Raw genomic sequence first — 18270 nt, forward strand, 5'->3', positions numbered from 1 at the left:
AGCTAGCACAAACAGTTTCTTCTTCCCCTAAATATAGAAGCACAAAACTCCACTCCCTCAACTTTTTCCCTCAGATTTGACAGAAAACAAGGGTGGTTCAGTAGGTTGTATGGTGCAACAAGTACCATTTTTTTATGCTTCCAGCTGAAACCCAACTCACTGATTGTTCAATAACAAGAGAATATGACATGACAAGTGTTAAGGTGAGAACCACCTACCTTGATTCTGAAGAGTCCACCATTAATATAGACTTAAAAGCTCTTGCAAATGGATGCTCTTTGCAGCATGAAAAACCCTAAGCCACAGGCTTTTTTGAGGTGATTTTCACTCTTATATCTCAAACGTGAATAGGAAAGTGAAATGTGGCTACTCACTTTCTCTCTCTAGACCACCCTTCTTTCTCTTTCTCTCTCTCTCTCTACTCTGGTAGAAACCTTGGAACCCAGAAGGCTGGCAGTGACAGCAGTTTCCTAAAGGAAGCCAAAAAGAACTGAAGTGGGTCCACGCGCCAATCAAAGCGAGTGGGTAAAATAGTCAACCACAAGCGACAAGGTACTGCTTCCAATGTGGGCTCTTCAAAAGTGGGCCTGGGCTTTCCCACTTGTGGGCTTGGTGAACAACGATCCCATGCAATAGGGTGCAGCACCAAGACCCTGATGCCTCATTTTCACACCTTAATCAAGGGTTGAAATACTCATCACTTTGTTAAACATTGGGTCCATGGCACCCTTATCAAGCCCATCACATATGGATCATCTTTAATCAAACAATCACACTGTCTCGATCGATCGCCACTCATGCATCAAACCTTAATTAGTCCATACAAGAAATGCATACAAGCATCTCCCAAATCCATTTCATTCATCTTTCCTTGAATTGTATCTTGCATTCACTTTCAAGTATTTATTACATTCAAATTGATGGTATAGCTCACATTTCTTGAGTGATTTGGATTAAGATATTACTTGTAGTTGTGGGTGTCTTTCAAGATTGGAACATGTGAATGCCTCTTTATCTTGTGGCCAAAGGCAATTAGGTGAAGATTTTTGGATGACAATCACATGTTAGTTGAATTGTTAGAGAGAAAAAAGAAAAAGTATAATGGAGATGGAAGTGACATAGGCATTAGGTAATGTGGAGTAATCCAATGCTTATCCACCATTTAAAGGAGGAGGGGGTTGTATCTCATTTTGATCATCATTGCCATTTGATCATGATTTGCCATTATTTTGGTAGGTTTGGTGGCACAACTCGATGAAAAAAAGGGCTTTGGCTTTAGCATGTGTAAAATAAAAAAGAAATCAATTTTTCTTTAGTTTTTTTACTTTTTAGTTTTAATGTCAGTGACCTCTGACAACCCAATTGACCCTGTGTCTCTCTTGGAGCCAAATGAGTGACCAACCTTCTGGACTCTTGAATGACCTGATTCTTGATATGAGATTGCCCTATCAAAGAAACCAACTGAGAAGTGAGAAGGCAATTGTTCTTGGCAGACACCAATTTCCCATGTAAAAGGAAAAGCAAGTGGAGAGCCAACACCCTGTGTCTCTCTTGGAGCCAAATGAGTGACCAACCTTCTGGACTCTTGAATGACTTGACTCTTGATATGAGATTGGCCTATCAAAGAAACCAACTGAGAAGTGAGAAGAAGGCAATTATTCTTGACAGACACCAATTTCCCATGTAAAAGGAAAAGCAAGTGGAGAGCCAACACTTGATCATTTATATATTTGACTCATATAAGACTTAATGCTGCCATCATTGAAATGAAATCTTGGAATTTTTGTAGTACAGCAGTTTCAGATTCTTAAAGTAGAAAGGAAAGCTGAAATGCAGATTAGGGAAAAATGAAAGTTTTCCTCTGTCTGAGCTTTTTTTTTTCTATGATTTTGATGAATGAGGGCATTTGCTTTCTAATGATTCAGACCTCAAAAACCATGGATCTCTCCTCTTCCTCTTTTATTGCGTTGATCATATAAGCAACTTTGCGCATGGTTGGCCTGGTCTCAGGGGAACGGTTCACACATTTTATGGCTGCCTGTAGGAGGTCTACCATCCTTGCTTCACTTGCACCATGGGAAATTAGCCTCTTGTCAAAAACCTCTACTGTCCATTCTTCTCGGACCGCTGAGTGAACCCATCTAGCCAAGTCGAATTCACTGTTCTGGACTAGTTTTCCAGTTAGTAGCTCCAGGAGAATCACACCAAACGCATATATGTCTGCATTGAAGGTGCTGTTGGATGAAGTGGCACCAGTTTGCTCAATGGCTCTACGGCTATTTGTAGCGGAAAGTGATGGCAGTTCTTTACTGTCTGCTTCCCTTAGCCCGTATTCGCTAATGCATGGGACCATGTTTCTGTTTAGTAAAATGTTGGAGGACTTCAGGTTACCATGGGCAATCCCATCTGAATGAAGCTCCTGATGCATGAAGGCTAATGCTTCTGCAATGGTAGCTGCAAGATTGAGCCTGCTGCTCCAGCCCAATGGTTGGTCCCCTGTAATTCACATGTACTCATCATCATTATTCAATGAAGGGCAATTTTCAGCTCTATGCCATAGATTTAGGCTGCAAAAGAAGAGAAATGGAAATTACCACTGAGAAGCTGGAAGAGGCTGCCATTCTGCTGATATTCATAGATCAAGAGCTTCTCCAGTTTGGAACAGTAGAAGGCAAGGGCAGGCAATACGTTTGGATGCTTCACTTGGTCTATTCTCTGCATTCTCTTCTTAAATTCATCACTTGAAATTGCCCAGTCCTTAATCCTTTTCACAACCAGAGTCATCCTTTTGTCGAAAATGACCTTATAGAGGCTGCCATGCTTTCCTCTCCCAAGCAACTCAGCAGGAGCAGTGAGTAAATCTTCAAACTTCAACCCATTTACCACTGGACTAGTAAGAACTACTAGTGATGTGCTCGACACCAAAGCACTTTGATCACCTGAAATAACCGAAAAGTCTGATCTGCTCAGGCCTGTTTTGTATCCACTATCATCCACTGCTACAATCTTGTTTGTTGCATCGACTTTCTCTTCTTTTGTCCTCCGTTTACAAAGCCTGAAAACCACAAACATGATCAAAACCAAAACTATCAAAGCGTAGCCCGAGTACATGAGAAACTCTTCCTTGGAGACTTTCTTTGGACATTTATTTGGCAGTGGATCACCACATAATCCAGGATTGCCCAAGAAACTGCTTTCATTGAAACGGTCCTCAACATCTGGAATAGGACCTCTGAACAAGTTGTTGGAGACATCGAACTGCTCCAGGTTGGAAAAGTCCAGTTTGGGAACCTTCCCAGTGAGCTGGTTGTTTTGAGCCAGGAAGGTCGTTAGACCAGAAATCCGAGACAAATCTGGCAGGTCCCCAGAGAGGTGATTGTTTGAAATATCGAGTTTTTTCAAATTATTCAACATGGGGAGGGAATCTGGAAGTTTTCCTGAGAATCGGTTCCCACTAATGTTCAAGCGAGCCAGTTGTTTGCAGTCTGCAATCTCTTTTCGGACATCTCCGCTGATACTGTTGTTGCCAACACTAAGATAATTAAGAGACGCAGCAAGAGATTGCTTAGTACAGAGGGAACCCACATCAAGAATTCCAGCCAGGCTCAGCCCATCGAGAGAGATTTTCTGCACAGATTGGTTCTTTTTATCACAAGTTACACCGTTCCACCCATCCAAACATGGATCAGTGTCTAAATTCCAACCAGCAGCTTGAGCAGCTTGGCCATTGCTGCCAGAGAGGCTCCCAAGAAAATTGATGAGGGCCTGCCTAACATCTGGTTCAATGGAACTAGTAGTGTGGAATAGGAGAAGGAATGAAATGAAGAGAACCCAGATGGGGACTTGATCCATTACTGGATGATCAGAGGTTTTCAGTGTGGCTCTCTGTAAGGAAGTTGGGAGTTGAAGGCATGAGATGCTTTTGTGCTGCTGGGATTATGGAACGAATGGAAGGAACAAGGAGAAAACCCCAACTATAAAATGGTTGCTTCACTAGTTGTAATGCCATTTGGCTGATTTTCCAATGACAAACTGTACTCTTATGCCATTGATTGCCGCTATAGAGTTAGCAAACAAACCATTCTCCTCCAAACTTATATTTGAATATTTGGCGCCGGCAAGTAGAAACTGCTGAATGGGCATTGTCATGTCCTTCTCAATGACGTGTTATCAATATTCATGAAGCTGATCATCTACCAAGTAGGGTTAAATTTCATCCAGGATCCAACTAAGTATGGTGAGAACCCGATCGGTACATGACTTTTATAAAGGGTTACATCACTTCGGCTTCGGCTGCTAATCGTAAGAAGACAAAGCATTTATACTATAAAAAAAAAAACATCACGGTATCCCTTGTGGCTTTCCTAGTTATCTAACCATTGTAACTTTCAAAGCCTGATTCTGGAGGACTATCAGAATGGGTTGGGGAATCAGGGGGCTTGAGGAATATTGTTAAGATCCACCTGCAGGTTTGGAATAAAAAAAGGGAGCTTCAGTTCAGAAAGGTCCAAGCATGTGGCAAACCCATGGAATCAAAACTGAAATTGCTGAAATTGGCATATATCCCTTTATCTCCATTGTTCATTTTTCACAATCATCTGACTGAAATCTCTAGGAAATAATCCATAGGTGTTTATGTTTGAAAGATTGGTCATTCCAAATCATAACCATTCATAAAACATGTAGAAAGTGACCCAATTAATTTAATTTTCATACTATGAAGCATTTAAAATGGTGAAGAATTGGAATTATGGACTGATTTGATTGTCTTAAGGTAAAATTAAGTACTATGCATGGACTCCCCTCTAAAGCATAAATTATTTCATTTATTTGTTGTAATTACTTTTGGTTCTTGAAAAGTAGTAAAAAAAAAAGAAAGAAAAATATTAAAAAAATTAATTTTCTGTATTTGATTTTATTATAAAAAATATGAAAAAATAAAATATAATTACAAATTTATACATTTATTAATTATTTAATTTTTATATAAAAGATTCAAAATAAAAAAGATAAATCTTAAATAACATAATAATGTAGGACTCAACAATTGCAATTTGCAAATAGGAAGCACCCTGTTGCTATCGACCTTTTTCTCATAAGTTATGACAAAAAAAATGAAGTCCTAGCATCATATTGGAATTGGGGTGATAAAATAGCCCATTGACAGAAACCAAGAAAACTGTGATCCTTCTCCTGAGAACAATCGTGTTAAAGAGAAGGAAATGACGAAAGGAACAAGAGAGGATGTTTTCATGGTTGAACTCCAGAATCACAAGCCACTATTTCTCCCCGTAGTAATAGGCAGTGCTGAGCATTAGTGCCACGGTAGCACCTTGAACGACAACACGAGCTCTCATTAGTTTCTGACCTAGATGGGAATTCCCTTTCTTGAAACTGATCAACCCAGCTGTGAGTACTCCAGCAGTTAAAAGTGCCCCTGAACCATGAAAAACCCGTCAAAGTTAGTGTTGGTCATGGAGAATAAATATACAAATTTTGCTTCAAAGATCAAGTCCCCTTGGACCATTTTGTTATTTTTCATAAAGGTCATCTCACAGAGAAACCGTAGATTGGGATAAATGGTTACAAGTCATTGTTTTGTTTAAACTGGCACATAGGTTTAGAAACAAAGGATGTCTGTGAATGGAAAGGAATTGACTACCCTGACTACTTTCTTTGAATGCCCTGACTGCTGTTATTCATATTTTTGCGGTTCAGAAGGAATATGAAACAGTATCTGAGACACACCACCAATCTATATCGACATTGGCACTACTACTGCATCCACCACAGTAACCATTATAGTGCAACTGCTGTCCCATGATTTCCATATTCATCATTTTCGATTCCTACAAATGCCAACAAGCTTGGCCGACACCGCTATCCCTATCATGATCTGCACATCCAAACAATCAGCAACCAAGGTCACAACCACTGATAATTCCACCAATACTACCTTCACTTCCAACACATCACTGCCGCTTCACAGCCAACCTACATTATCTTTTCTTTGCGGCGATTAGCACCACCTCTGCTCCCAGAACTCCCAAATCCATATCATTAAGTATACTGACCCACAAAGTGTGTATTAGACCCTTTAATTCAAAGAACTCCATGAAAAGGAATTCAGGTAAATCTAATTCAAATCTTGCCCCAAATCGATTTGCCCTCAAACAAACACTGTCACATTCCAACCAACAACTTGTAACCATGTACACAATTCATAGCTCCCATCACATTCTTAAAATCATTAGTTTTTTTAAACCCATAACCTTTTCAGTCACACTTGATCCCCATACGGCTAAAAATTGGGGCTTAAAAGGAATTTGATCATAAGATTCACCTGAAATTCTCATTTGGCACAATACCACACAAGTGATTGAAGCTATGCAAAAACCCTAGACATCACAAGATCTAAGAGTTGAATATATGCCAGTACGTAGGTTCCTTTCAGTAACTGTCTTTGATCGCAATGACGTTATGAATTCGATGCAGGTATGAAATACAATTAAAGTACTTGCATAGCATAACATGAATAAAGCATACAACTCCATGTTATTTCATCCCAAAGTTTCAATCTTTCTCAGCAGGAATGAACACCATCAACCATTTTCCAAATTCAAGTTCTCCAAAACAAAAAAAAGATAAAAGGGCATTTTCAGAAACCCAACATAATTCAAAAAGGCAAAGCATCATCTAAATCAGACCTAACAATTGCATAAAAAAAAGGATCAACATGAACAGATAAAAATGGTAGGAAAAAGAAAAGCGATTGAAATTACCGATGGGGACGAGAGGGTTTTTGACACGCTTCTTCTGCTCAAAGAGTTGATCCATTTCAGAATCAGCAGTTCCCATTTTCTCCATTAAACGCCCAAAACTCAGCTCCGCTTCCGCTTTGTGGTCTAGGAGACGACACAGTATCTGAATTTTGCTTTTTCCATTTACATATATATAGCTTTAGCATTTTGCCATCGGGACCCTGTACTTTCACATAATTTCGTTTTGGGTCCGATCCGGCCCAGAAAAATGAGCCCATACCCCTTCCTCCAAAAGTCAGCAGGCTAGGCAGGTAGGAAACGACGCCGTTTCATTCACCCAAACATCACTATAAAATGAGAGCAGTTCATCATTTTGGTCGTAGGCGGCAACGACAACAACAGAAGAGGAAGCGTAGGGAGCAAGATGGGAGTGCACGGTCTCTGGGAACTTTTGGCCCCTGTCGGTCGCCGTGTGTCTGTCGAGACTCTTGCCGGAAAACGACTCGCCATAGGTTCATCGTAACCCTAGCTTGAACCCTTGCCCTAAAACCCACATCATTTCTGATACGAATTTTAATCGTATTGTTCTGCAGATGCGAGTATATGGATGATACAGTTCATGAAGGCAATGCGAGACGAGAAAGGAGAGATGGTGAGGAACGGTCACCTGTTAGGGTTCTTCCGACGCATATGCAAGCTCCTCTTCCTACGCACTAAGCCCGTTTTCGTTTTCGACGGCGGCACCCCTGCCCTCAAGCGCCGCACCGTTGTCGCTCGTCGCCGGCAGCGAGAAAATGCTCAGGCCAAGATTCGGAAAACTGCCGAGAAATTGCTCCTCAATCACGTCAGTTTCATCAGTTTCTTATGAATTTATAACTTCTGATGCTGTATCTTAGTTATACTGAGTACCTTTTTGTGATCGATTCCTTTCAATAGCTTAAGGCAATGAGGTTAAAAGAATTGGCTAAGGATTTGGAGAATCAGCGGCTGAACAACAATGATAAGGGGAAAAAGGTTTTATCATATCAAACGGAAACGGCTGGAGAGGTTTCTGAAGGAAATAGTTCAGTATCCGGGACTTACAATCAGGAAAAGCTAGATGAAATGTAAGATCCCGTTGGTAATTGTAATTTCTGGGAATTATTTGTTGGTACAGGATTTGGATAATCTTTTATAGTCTGTTTTGATGAGTTGATTTAGGTTGGCAGCATCCCTTGCGGCAGAGGAAGATGGGAATTTTGTAGGAGATGCAGGGATTTCTAATGAAGAAGATGATGATGATGATGAAGATGAAGAGATGATGCTTGTGAGTATTCTTCATCTTATTTGTCATAACATTTGGTGTATGTCCTGCATACCTTGACTATCATGATTACTAGGTTGAATTGACTTTGCCTGTTGTCTTGATTCTGGACTGGTTTTAGCCGATTTTTTATCCTGAATGCGTTTAAAAATTTTAATTTGGGAATTATATTGGTTAACTTGTTGCAGCATTATAGACCCACAAGTGAAATCCTAAAAATGTTGAACACTTTCCTAGGCTTTCTTTGGTGCATCGAAAACATGTATGCTTTTCGAAATTATGTTTGAATCTAGGATGGGAATGTACTATCCTTTGCATGTATCTGATATTTAGTTTTATGATGTATTTGCAAAACAGAATGAAATATGTCAAGAAAGTTCTCATCATTATTTGGGTTGACGTTGAATTCATGACTTTTGCAAAATAGAAACCTTTGGTTGAATTATATGATCTTGCTGATGAGATAGTCATAATTTCCCTCTTGTACTGTCTGGATGGTACAGAAACCTAATAGGATTATCCATGTATTCAAGATCACATGTTATTTTCTAGGATCAACAACATTTCATTGATTTCAATTTCTTACTCATTATATTCTGGTTAGTTTAATTTAATCAATCTTGCAGCCAATTATGAATGGAAAAGTCGATCCAGCTGTATTAGCTGCATTGCCTCCATCAATGCAGCTTGATCTTCTTGTGCAGGCAAGTCATAAATATACATAATTATGGATTCTCGTGAGTTCTGTTTGTTCAGCACCCTTTCCCTTTGCTTTGTACTCATTTATTCTTATTTAAGACACTGAATTTCTGTTTTGTAGATGAGAGAGAAATTGATGGCAGAAAACAGACAAAAATATCAAAAAGTGAAAAAGGTAGTTTCTTGAAAACCTTAATATGGATGTTAGAGTGATTCTTTGATGTGATTCAAACATGAGATTGCAAACTTGGCATATGCACTGTAGCCAATAAATATGATCTGCTATGCTCAACTTATCATAGTGGTGCTTAGATGTGTGAATCGTTGCTCAATACTACAGCAACTGATAACTGAAAGTTAATGAATAATTACTGAAAGCACATGATTAAGGTTGTGACTTGGCATATTGTAAGAATTTTTTGTATGTACACTGAGAGCAATGAGACATATCAGTAAGCTTGACTACCCAAGTTGGCTAAGAATGATGGGATCAGTGTACCAGTGAGTGATGAGATACACCTATCATATTTTAAATTTTCTGCTCAGGTGGTGGAATTTGGGATGCTAAAATAAAAAAATCGATGAGATCATTTGCAATTTGGAAATTTTCTGTATAGATTGTGGTAGTACCTTTGGCTTTGTCAACCTGGTCAATCTATGTTTTGATAGTCAAAATTGAGGTGTAGTCTGTCAGACAATCGAATGATCATCCCAGTTTGAGCTAAATTGGCTGAGAATGATCCTTTATCCTTCAAGGCTCTGAAGATCACTAAACTGTTAATCACACTCTGATCATTTGGTCATAACTCATCCACTAACTTAGGTTCCTGCTTCCTTGGACTCAAGGAGGCCAAGGTATAGCTTATAGAAATTCTATTAAGGTCAGTCATTGATCTGGCCAATTTTTTACAATCCAATAGAGGCTGGATTCTGTGGAGAAAGAAATGGAGCTTCTCCTTGGGAATAGGGAGCTCAGTTGAATAAAACATCCTCCACCTTAACACTTTCTACATGATGCCTCTTGAGATGGATTCTCAATTATTTGTACTTTGAAAATGGGAGGAAAATATGTTACAAGAGTTAAGAATGGGAAAAAAAAACAGAACTATTATGTCACCTGCCCATTTCACCTTAATGTCAATCACTAAAGCACCACTGCCCCAGTTTTCTGTAATGTATTTGGAGATTTACAGACTTGAGATTTGTAAAAAGGCTGCTGTACTCACTTGTTGCTTCCCATATGAATGAATGCTTCTTTACTCTGCTTAAATATGCCTTTATATCACTGCTATTTTATCCCTTGGATATTCACAAAATTGTAATTCCTCAGGGATGTTGATCATTGTTTCATCTATATCTAGGCCCCCGCAGAATTTTCAGAGTTACAAATACAGGCTTATCTTAAAACCGTTGCTTTCCGTCGGGAGATAGATGAAGTGCAGAAATCTGCTGCTGGGAGGGGGGTAGGTGGTGTGCAGACTTCACGGATAGCCTCTGAAGCCAATAGAGAATATATTTTCTCCTCATCATTTACTGGTGATAAAGAGTTAGTAATCTTATCTTCAATATGTTGTCTGTTACTATCATATCTTCAACATTTTGTCTGTTACTTATGGGTGGCTAGTAATGGTTGCATTGCTTGACATCAGCTTTTATTATATCTGCCTTTATAATAATATGCTGTTTTGTTGGCATCTTTTATTGTGATGAAGACTAATATGATATCAATGACATGTTTAAATTTGCCAGAGCACTTACAAATGGTGGAGTAGAGAAAAATGGAGATAAGCAATATCAGATACCAACAGAGTGTCCTCCAGATTCCCCAAATAATGTTGCATCTACCAGTAAGTCCAATACTGCCGCAGAATCAGTTGCAGGTGAACCTGCAAGTGTTTTTAATGATGATGTTGAGACATACCTGGATGAGCGGGGGCGTGTCCGAGTTAGTAGGGTAAGAGCTATGGGAATTCGTATGACCCGAGATCTACAAAGGAATTTGGATTTGATGAAAGAGATTGAGCAGGATAGAACTAATGAGGATAATAACGGAATTGTTACATTAAACAAAACAAATGAGCAGTCTATCCCTGACAATGGGGCTTCTATAGAGATATCCTTCGAAGATGATGGTGAGCACAACTGTTTAAATGGTGATGACGAATTATTTGCTAGTTTGGTAGCAGGAAATCCAGTGATAATTTCTTCTTCTGATGCTGCTCTCTCAAACAGACGACCAGCTGATTCTGCTTCAGATTCTGACTGGGAGGAGGGAATCATTGAAGAGAAAGGTGGTAGCTGTATTGACAATGTTGGAGTGGAAATTAAACCATCTGTTATGGAAGAAAGAGTTAGTGATGATAGTGAAGTGGAATGGGAGGAAGGACCTTGTGATGTTTCAAAAAATGTGTCAGCATGCCCATCTAAGTTTGGAAATCCTGCTTCCAAAGGAAGATTGGAAGAAGAAACTGATCTCCAGGAAGCAATAAGGAGAAGTCTTGAAGATTTAGGTGGTGAGAAAGCTGTTGGTGAATCATTTAAAGATTCGGATATTAAGGAATATGATGAAAAGGTTCATGAAGTTAAAGATGATGCATTTCATAAAAAAAATGATAAGGCTGAACAAGATTTTCCATTGGAAAATTTACCAGAGCAAAATGGATCATTTTGTAAAATTGTGGATGTAGTTGAGAAACTTGATAGTGTGGATGGAATGAACACCTCACAGAGCATTGATGCATCAGGGAGACAGTTGACATCATTGCTGGAAGACAATCCTCATAAGATGGAAGTACTGAATAATGAACTGTGTGAAGAATACCAGAAAGATGTTGGTGAAAGTGGAAATGTGGGAAGAGAAACAAATGAGGTCTATATGATTAGGGAGCAGCTCTCTCATGCCTCAAAGAAGAGTGTTGATACATCTACTTTGGCTAACAGTTGTTCGGGAGATGGTTCACATATTTCTGATGCAATGTTGGGTAACATGCCTGACGCCACTCCTGCTGATTCAAGCAAGTATGATTCTGAAGCTGCACCAACATGGCATTCAAATGAGACAACTGACCCTGCCATTCCTCCAGGAGAAACTTGTATAAAAGGAAAAACTGCTGTTGAGCAAAAATTGGCTGAAGGAAATAATCATGTTAATTTTTTCATGGAAAAAGAGCGGAACATGGGTAATTCTGTAACTGAGGACAAAAAAAATGTTCAGTTTGGAGTTACTGAGGATGTTTTGGAGGAAATGATGATCCTTGATCAGGAATGCTTAAATTTGGGAGATGAACAGAGGAAGCTTGAAAGAAATGCTGATTGTGTCAGCAGTGAGATGTTTGCAGAGTGCCAGGTGTGTGTTTAGACTTGGTTATTAAATTAAGGAATGCATTATCACATCTAACAGACTGACTAGTAATAGCTTGTAATTTTTAATCTATGATTTTCATTGCATGAAAAATCAATTTCTGTTTACTATTTGTTAGACAGGATTCTTTGTATTTTTAATTTTTTGTTATTATACTGTTATTACTGTTACTATTATTAGCATTTGTCATAATTACCATGTTTACTACTACAGTGTTTATATTATTACTGGTCATGTTTTATTTTTATTTTTTTGGTTTTGGGTGTTTGCAGGGGTGTGGTGGGGAGTGGGCATGTGTTAGGGTTGGGTTATTGGGGGGATTATTTGTTTTGGCATGGGAAAGTTGTCATTTATCTCTTTGGTTTGGTTTTCCTTTCTTCAAAGAGGAGTTCAAATGTTGATCTGTATTTCTTCTTTTCTATTGATAAATTTCATTCTTCTAAAAGAAAGCCATCTATATTTAATGCATCTGATTTTCTTTTTTGATTGCAGGAACTTCTCCAAATGTTTGGCTTACCATATATTATTGCACCTATGGAAGCTGAAGCTCAATGTGCTTATATGGAACTTGCAAACCTTGTTGATGGAGTTGTAACAGATGATTCAGATGTATTCTTGTTTGGAGCACGAAGTGTTTACAAGAATATATTTGACGAACGCAAATATGTTGAGACCTATTTTATGAAGGTGAGGATAGAACAGTACCCTCCTGATTCTTCTCATAGTTTTTTTTTTAATTTAGTAGCAGCCTAGGTAATTGATATGTTTCAAGCATGGTAATATACATTGGAAATTTGATACCACATTAATGTTGTATGAACTTCAAAACCTTTATCTGAGTTGTCTTGCAAAGAAAGGTGGTAAGATATGTAGACATTAGTGGAATGGTTTGGAGAGGAGTAAGACGAATTGTTTAAGAGAAGGCAAGGCAAGAAAAACAAGATTAAAGGGAGAAGGGTACAGTCTTGTACCTAGGAGTTCAAGCTGAGCAACTCTTAGCAACTTCAAGTTGTTTTCCATTCCAAACTTATCTTCTTTTTTTTCCCCATGTTTTTTCTTTTCAGATTGACCTTATATATGAACATTAAGAGTCCTGACATGGCAATATGCTAACGTAATTTGTGGCATGCTATAGTTCCATTTCAGTAACTACTTATAAACTTAGCTACTAGCATTCCTTCTAATTAATTGGTATAGTAAAATCCCCCTTGGATATCGTAGTATTTCCAATAAAAATAAGTTCCCAAGTAAATTCAAGTTTCTTTTTTGATTATCATGCTCAGCATTTGCAATCGACTTACCATCATCCCCTTTTTTGGTTTTCAGGACATTGAGACTGAGCTTGGATTAAATAGAGAAAAAGTAATTCGCATGGCACTCCTTCTTGGGAGTGATTATACTGAGGGTGTTAGGTAAATTGCCATGTTGGAAGTTTGGCTTTCTGAAATATCAGCAACTAATGTTAGTCATGTTCTGTTCTTTTACATTTGGGCCTTGCCATGAGTACTCCTGTTTCCTCATTGATGCAAAGTCATTCTTTTAATCCTGTTCTTTTGGAAAATTTATGCATCATGATCATCATAAACAAGTGGTAGAAACTTGACAGTATTTATCAGTAGATACACAGGATGTATACACAGATGTTGAGTTCATGTTTATTAAGTAAATATCTAATTTTTATTTTTATTTTTTGGTTCAAATGATGTAGTGGAATTGGCATTGTTAATGCTATTGAAGTTTTAAATTCTTTTCCTGAGGAGGACGGTCTTCATAAGTTCCGGGAGTGGGTTGAATCACCAGATCCAAACATCCTAGGAAAGGTTAATGTTGAAACTGGATCCAGTTCAAGGAAACGAGGATCCAAGGTTGGAAGTGGCGACCAGAGTCACTCAAAAAACAATATGGATGCATTTGATGAAAATGTTTCCCAAAACGAGCACAATGAGTCTGTTGATGACATTCAATCTGGAAAGCAGATCTTCATGGATAAGCACGTAATTACTATATTACCTGCCTTAGGTTTTACCTTATTAATTTTGCTGTATTATTGAAGAAATCATTTGTGGCTTATGCATTGCTTTTGAATATTATGAATTCTTTTGTTTTATTTAGAGAAATGTGAGCAAGAACTGGCACATTCCTTCTTCTTTTCCAAGTGAAACAGTTATCTCTGCATATGCCTCTCCCCAAGTGGACCAGTCAACAGAGCCTTTCTCGTGGGGAAAACCAGATCTTTTTGTTCTTCGCAAGTGAGTTGGCTTAAAATTTCAACAATTTTTGAAAGAGATTGGTGTGTTGGATTAAACCTTGATGATTTGTTTTCCTTCCAATATGTCAAACTTCATAGCTTTAATAACCAGAGTCTGTAGATGCAGAGACATTAAGGAAACCATTAGAAGGTTAAAGATTCTAAATCAATTCTATTAATTAATTATAAAAATAATGCCATTTGTGTTGGAGATGGGTCCTTGTCCTTTTAATCTCACCTGTGTAAATTAATATGGGTAGAGCCATAATATTTGATATAATTTGTAGTGGATTTATGTGATTGGTGAATAACTTATAAGGATATTAATTTTACTTCTTAGCAGAACATGGGGATACGTGTTTCATGTCATTACATTTTTCCCATTTCTTGGAGCATTCCAAATATGTAGGTTTGGTTTTCACTGACCAAATGCTAGAGGATTATGTTCTTGTTGATGCACTTTTAACTTCTTGTCACCATGAAACCATGTTCCAGATTCCACCAATTTCCTTGTCAGCAAAGTTTTTGTCATATGGGAATGTATCTGTCACTAGTTATTCTGGTACTACCTGTCTGCTGCCTTGGAACTGTATTGCTGGCTTCCACCTAAGTTATATGCTGTAGCAAGTGGTTCATCCTGACTCCTTTAGCAACAGTGTTTCCATGTTATTATGCTGAACCAACTTGAGGTCCATATAGAACTCACAGAGAGATCTTGTTTGCATATTTTGTGTTGAAATTCATATTTGAGTGCCTGACAAGCTTTGTTTGCATACAGATTGTGTTTGGAAAAGTTTGGTTGGGGTAACCAGAAGGCTGATGAGTTGCTACTACCTGTTTTGAAAGAGTACAACAAACATGAGGTTAGGAGTCTCTCTTTCTCTCACTGATGCACACACCCACACATGCATGTTGGGATGCACCCTTTGCAGTTTGTTCATCATCTATTTAAAGTGTGCATTTTCAACTCGTTCATCATCTATTTAAAGAATAATTTGGTGCATAGAACTTAATCAATACCTATATTGTTGACTTTCTCTGCCTACAGAGAAAGAGAAGAAAAGAACACTTGATTTAGTACTCCAAATTCTTTTTTGTATTTGAGGTCTGCATTGACTCAGAGCAACTCTTTGTTTTTCATATGTTCATGGTGAACATATGTTTTTATCATGCTATTTTTTTTTTCTCAGAAGTTATTTACTCATCAGCATTAGTAGATTATTTTTTATTTCATCATCTCCTTTTTCATGTTTGAGGTTTTGTTTTTTGTTTTCCATTTGTGGCAATTTTAACACTCTTATGTGCCTATCAAAAAATTGTTTATTTTTCATTTGTTCCCTTCTACTTGTTTCGGTGAAAGAGGAAGCTGAACATTGATATCTTCTTATAAATTATGTTGTTTTCATTGGCTTGATTGATGAAGACTCAATTGCGGTTGGAAGCATTTTACACTTTCAATGAGAGATTTGCCAAAATTCGTAGTAAGAGAATCAAAAAGGCTGTTAAAGGAATTACCGGGAGTCAAACCTCAGAGTTGTTGGATGATGCTGTGCAAGAAGGTTCTAAACGTGGAAAGAGAAGCAAAGAGAGTCCTAGTAAACTTGACAACAAACAAGAAATTCCTATAAATGAAATAGGGAGTACTGCTGCTAGAAATGGGAGCAATGCTACAGCAAAAACAACTCCAAAGCAGTCAAGAAGAAGAAGGATCCGTAAGCCTGTTCCATCTGATGGAGAGAGTGCAGAACCTCCTGTGCAGGCAGGACAGAAGCAATGCAACGATACAGGATCAAGCAAGAATGGAAGAGGTAAAGGAAGAAAGAAAGGCCGGGGAGTCAGAAGGGGAAGAGGAAGAAGTAGGATACAAGAAAATCCTGGCTCTGAAATTAGTGGAACCAGCTCCAGTGACTGTAACAGTGGCAATGAGGAGGAAGTTCCAGCTCAAAAGTTGGACGGGTCAAATGAAGTGCGAAGGGTAAGTTTTTCTCTTTCCTGTGACCCAATCTATAGCATTGGCATATATTGTTGTTCTGGTAGAAATAGAACAGAGACCTAAATTCCCTTGGGTTGGTTTAGTTTTCAGGCATGCTTTGTCTGGTTATGGTTTAAAGATGTGAAGAGTCCACAGTTCGTACATTCTAGATTGGTGCCTTGCGCAAACCAATCTAAGTTGGGGACTGAAGCAATTTTTTTTTTTTTTTTTAATTTTTAATTTTTACATGTTCTTTATAATCTTCCAGTCAAAACGTCCTCGGAAGGCTGTGAATTATGCTAATGATGACTTAGAAATTGATGACGAGGGCAAGTCATTAGACCAAGGCAACCAAAAGTGCACCAATGAGGAGGCAGTGGAGCTTGAGCCATCTAGAGATCAGATTATATGTGGAGATGCTGCTGCTGATTTCAGTGGAAAGAACCAACAAAAAGCTGAAGATTCTTCACCTGGAGAAGACTTGTGTGGAGACTACCCAGAAACAGAAGGTGTCATGTGCATGGATGAAAATGAAATAGGTCAGTTAGATTCAAGAGATGATGATCCCACTTTTGCGGATGAATTTTCTGAAGATTACCTTAAAATGGGAGGTGGATTTTGTGTGGAAGAAGATGAGAAAGATAAGGACCACAATGCTCGCACATATGACCCAGCTAAAGCAGACACCATCTATGAAAATCCTGATCCTGAATCTGAACTCGCTATTCATCCAGCTGAATCAGTCTCAAGCCTGCAAAATACTGCAGGGGGATTTCAATCTGAACCAACATGTCAACCTGATACTGAACTGAATCTGGACTGTCCAAATGCAACAATTGGGCTGTCTATGCCGGAGAACACGGGAGACGACACTGGAACAAACACTGTAAAAGCTCTTCGTGCTATGCCTTTCTTAAGAAAAAAGCGAAGGTTGAGTTGAAAATATTTAGTTTTCTGAAGTAGTATATATGTTTTCTTCCTGCCACGCTGAGTAGTGATATTTACCCAATGATATAGAAAGCTTAGAGAGTGGCTGTTTGTTTTCTGATGTCTCCCATTTTTTTGTATGTAAAGAAGCTAGGGAGAATTTTTGAAACGGCCTAACCACTCTGGTTATACAGGGACCATCCACCATTGGTAATGGACTAGAGCAATTGGATGACCTAATTGCTAGCGATTTTAATGTCCCCCGAATGGAGTTTGAGGTGGAACTTTCCTCCCTTTGTAAAAATTAATAAATAAATAGAGAAATCATTGATGTCCCTTTCAAAATAATGCTCCAATTCCTACAAAATAACAATTATTCAAATCAAATGATAACAACAACATTTGTTGTTGCCATTATTATTATTGTTAATCACTATTATCTATCATTCACAAATCAATTATTATTTTTTTTCACATGAAATATGTATTAAATAAATTTATAATATTTGGGATTTATAACCCAAAAGTAAAATATCATACTACTAAACAGTGAGCCTGTAAGTATTAAGCTTAAAGTTTTGTTACTTATAGGTGCTTGAGTCTAATGGTAACTTGTCTTGACCTACCACATATTGTCAACGAGGATTGAAAAGTTTTCTACCTTGAAGTCAATTTGGTTTGGTCTGTTTTGGGTGTTTCATAACCCACTCTAATAAATGGAAATATAATTAATTAAATTTGCATTTCTATATTAAAAGTAATTAGGTTATGTTTGGATCCTGAAAAGTTCTAAGGAAAATGTGAGGAAAAAAGATAGAGAAAAAAATTAAATAAAAGAAAAAATAAAGGAAAATAAAAAATAGATTTAAAATTAATAAATTATATATATATATCGTATTTTAAATTTTTTTTACTTATTTAACTCTTTTATATAAATATATGAATTTTTTAATAATTTTAATTATATTTTATTTTCTTTTTTCTTTTTCTTTTTTTAAT

The 18270-nt window shown here is 37.8% G+C and overlaps 2 protein-coding genes and 1 non-coding gene across 4 annotated transcripts; 1 reads left to right on the top strand and 2 right to left on the bottom strand.

Annotated features, from left to right (window-relative positions):
• Positions 1-1700: 1700 nt before the first annotated feature.
• LOC104877278 (probable inactive receptor kinase At2g26730) lies at positions 1701-5252 on the bottom strand. Its single transcript, XM_002275052.5, has 2 exons — positions 2595-5252; positions 1701-2496 (listed from the first exon to the last, which is right to left on the bottom strand). Exons 1-2 carry the CDS (start codon positions 3850-3852, stop codon positions 1922-1924), a joined length of 1833 nt encoding a protein of 610 aa, XP_002275088.2. The 5' UTR covers positions 3853-5252; the 3' UTR covers positions 1701-1921.
• Positions 5253-7128: 1876 nt separating this feature from the next.
• On the top strand, positions 7129-17389 carry LOC100245663 (DNA repair protein UVH3). Of its 2 annotated transcripts, XM_002275076.5 has the most exons (15): positions 7129-7273; positions 7355-7605; positions 7698-7867; positions 7962-8067; positions 8691-8768; positions 8885-8938; positions 10125-10309; positions 10513-12109; positions 12617-12811; positions 13451-13536; positions 13833-14118; positions 14237-14373; positions 15151-15235; positions 15796-16347; positions 16613-17389. In XM_002275076.5, exons 1-15 carry the CDS (start codon positions 7186-7188, stop codon positions 17282-17284), a joined length of 4542 nt encoding a protein of 1513 aa, XP_002275112.1. In that variant the 5' UTR covers positions 7129-7185; the 3' UTR covers positions 17285-17389. The 2 variants fall into 2 exon arrangements, with proteins under 2 accessions (XP_002275112.1, XP_010660946.1); XM_010662644.3 differs by lacking the exons at positions 7129-7273; positions 7355-7605 and having other exon boundaries at positions 7754-7867; positions 7970-8067.
• On the bottom strand, positions 9448-9649 carry LOC132255141 (small nucleolar RNA U3). Its single transcript, XR_009467759.1, has one exon. It is a non-coding gene; the product is annotated as a small nucleolar RNA U3 (small nucleolar RNA).
• Positions 17390-18270: the final 881 nt, after the last annotated feature.

Source organism: Vitis vinifera, chromosome 14 (assembly GCF_030704535.1).
Source record: "Vitis vinifera cultivar Pinot Noir 40024 chromosome 14, ASM3070453v1".
NCBI lineage: Eukaryota > Viridiplantae > Streptophyta > Magnoliopsida > Vitales > Vitaceae > Vitis > Vitis vinifera.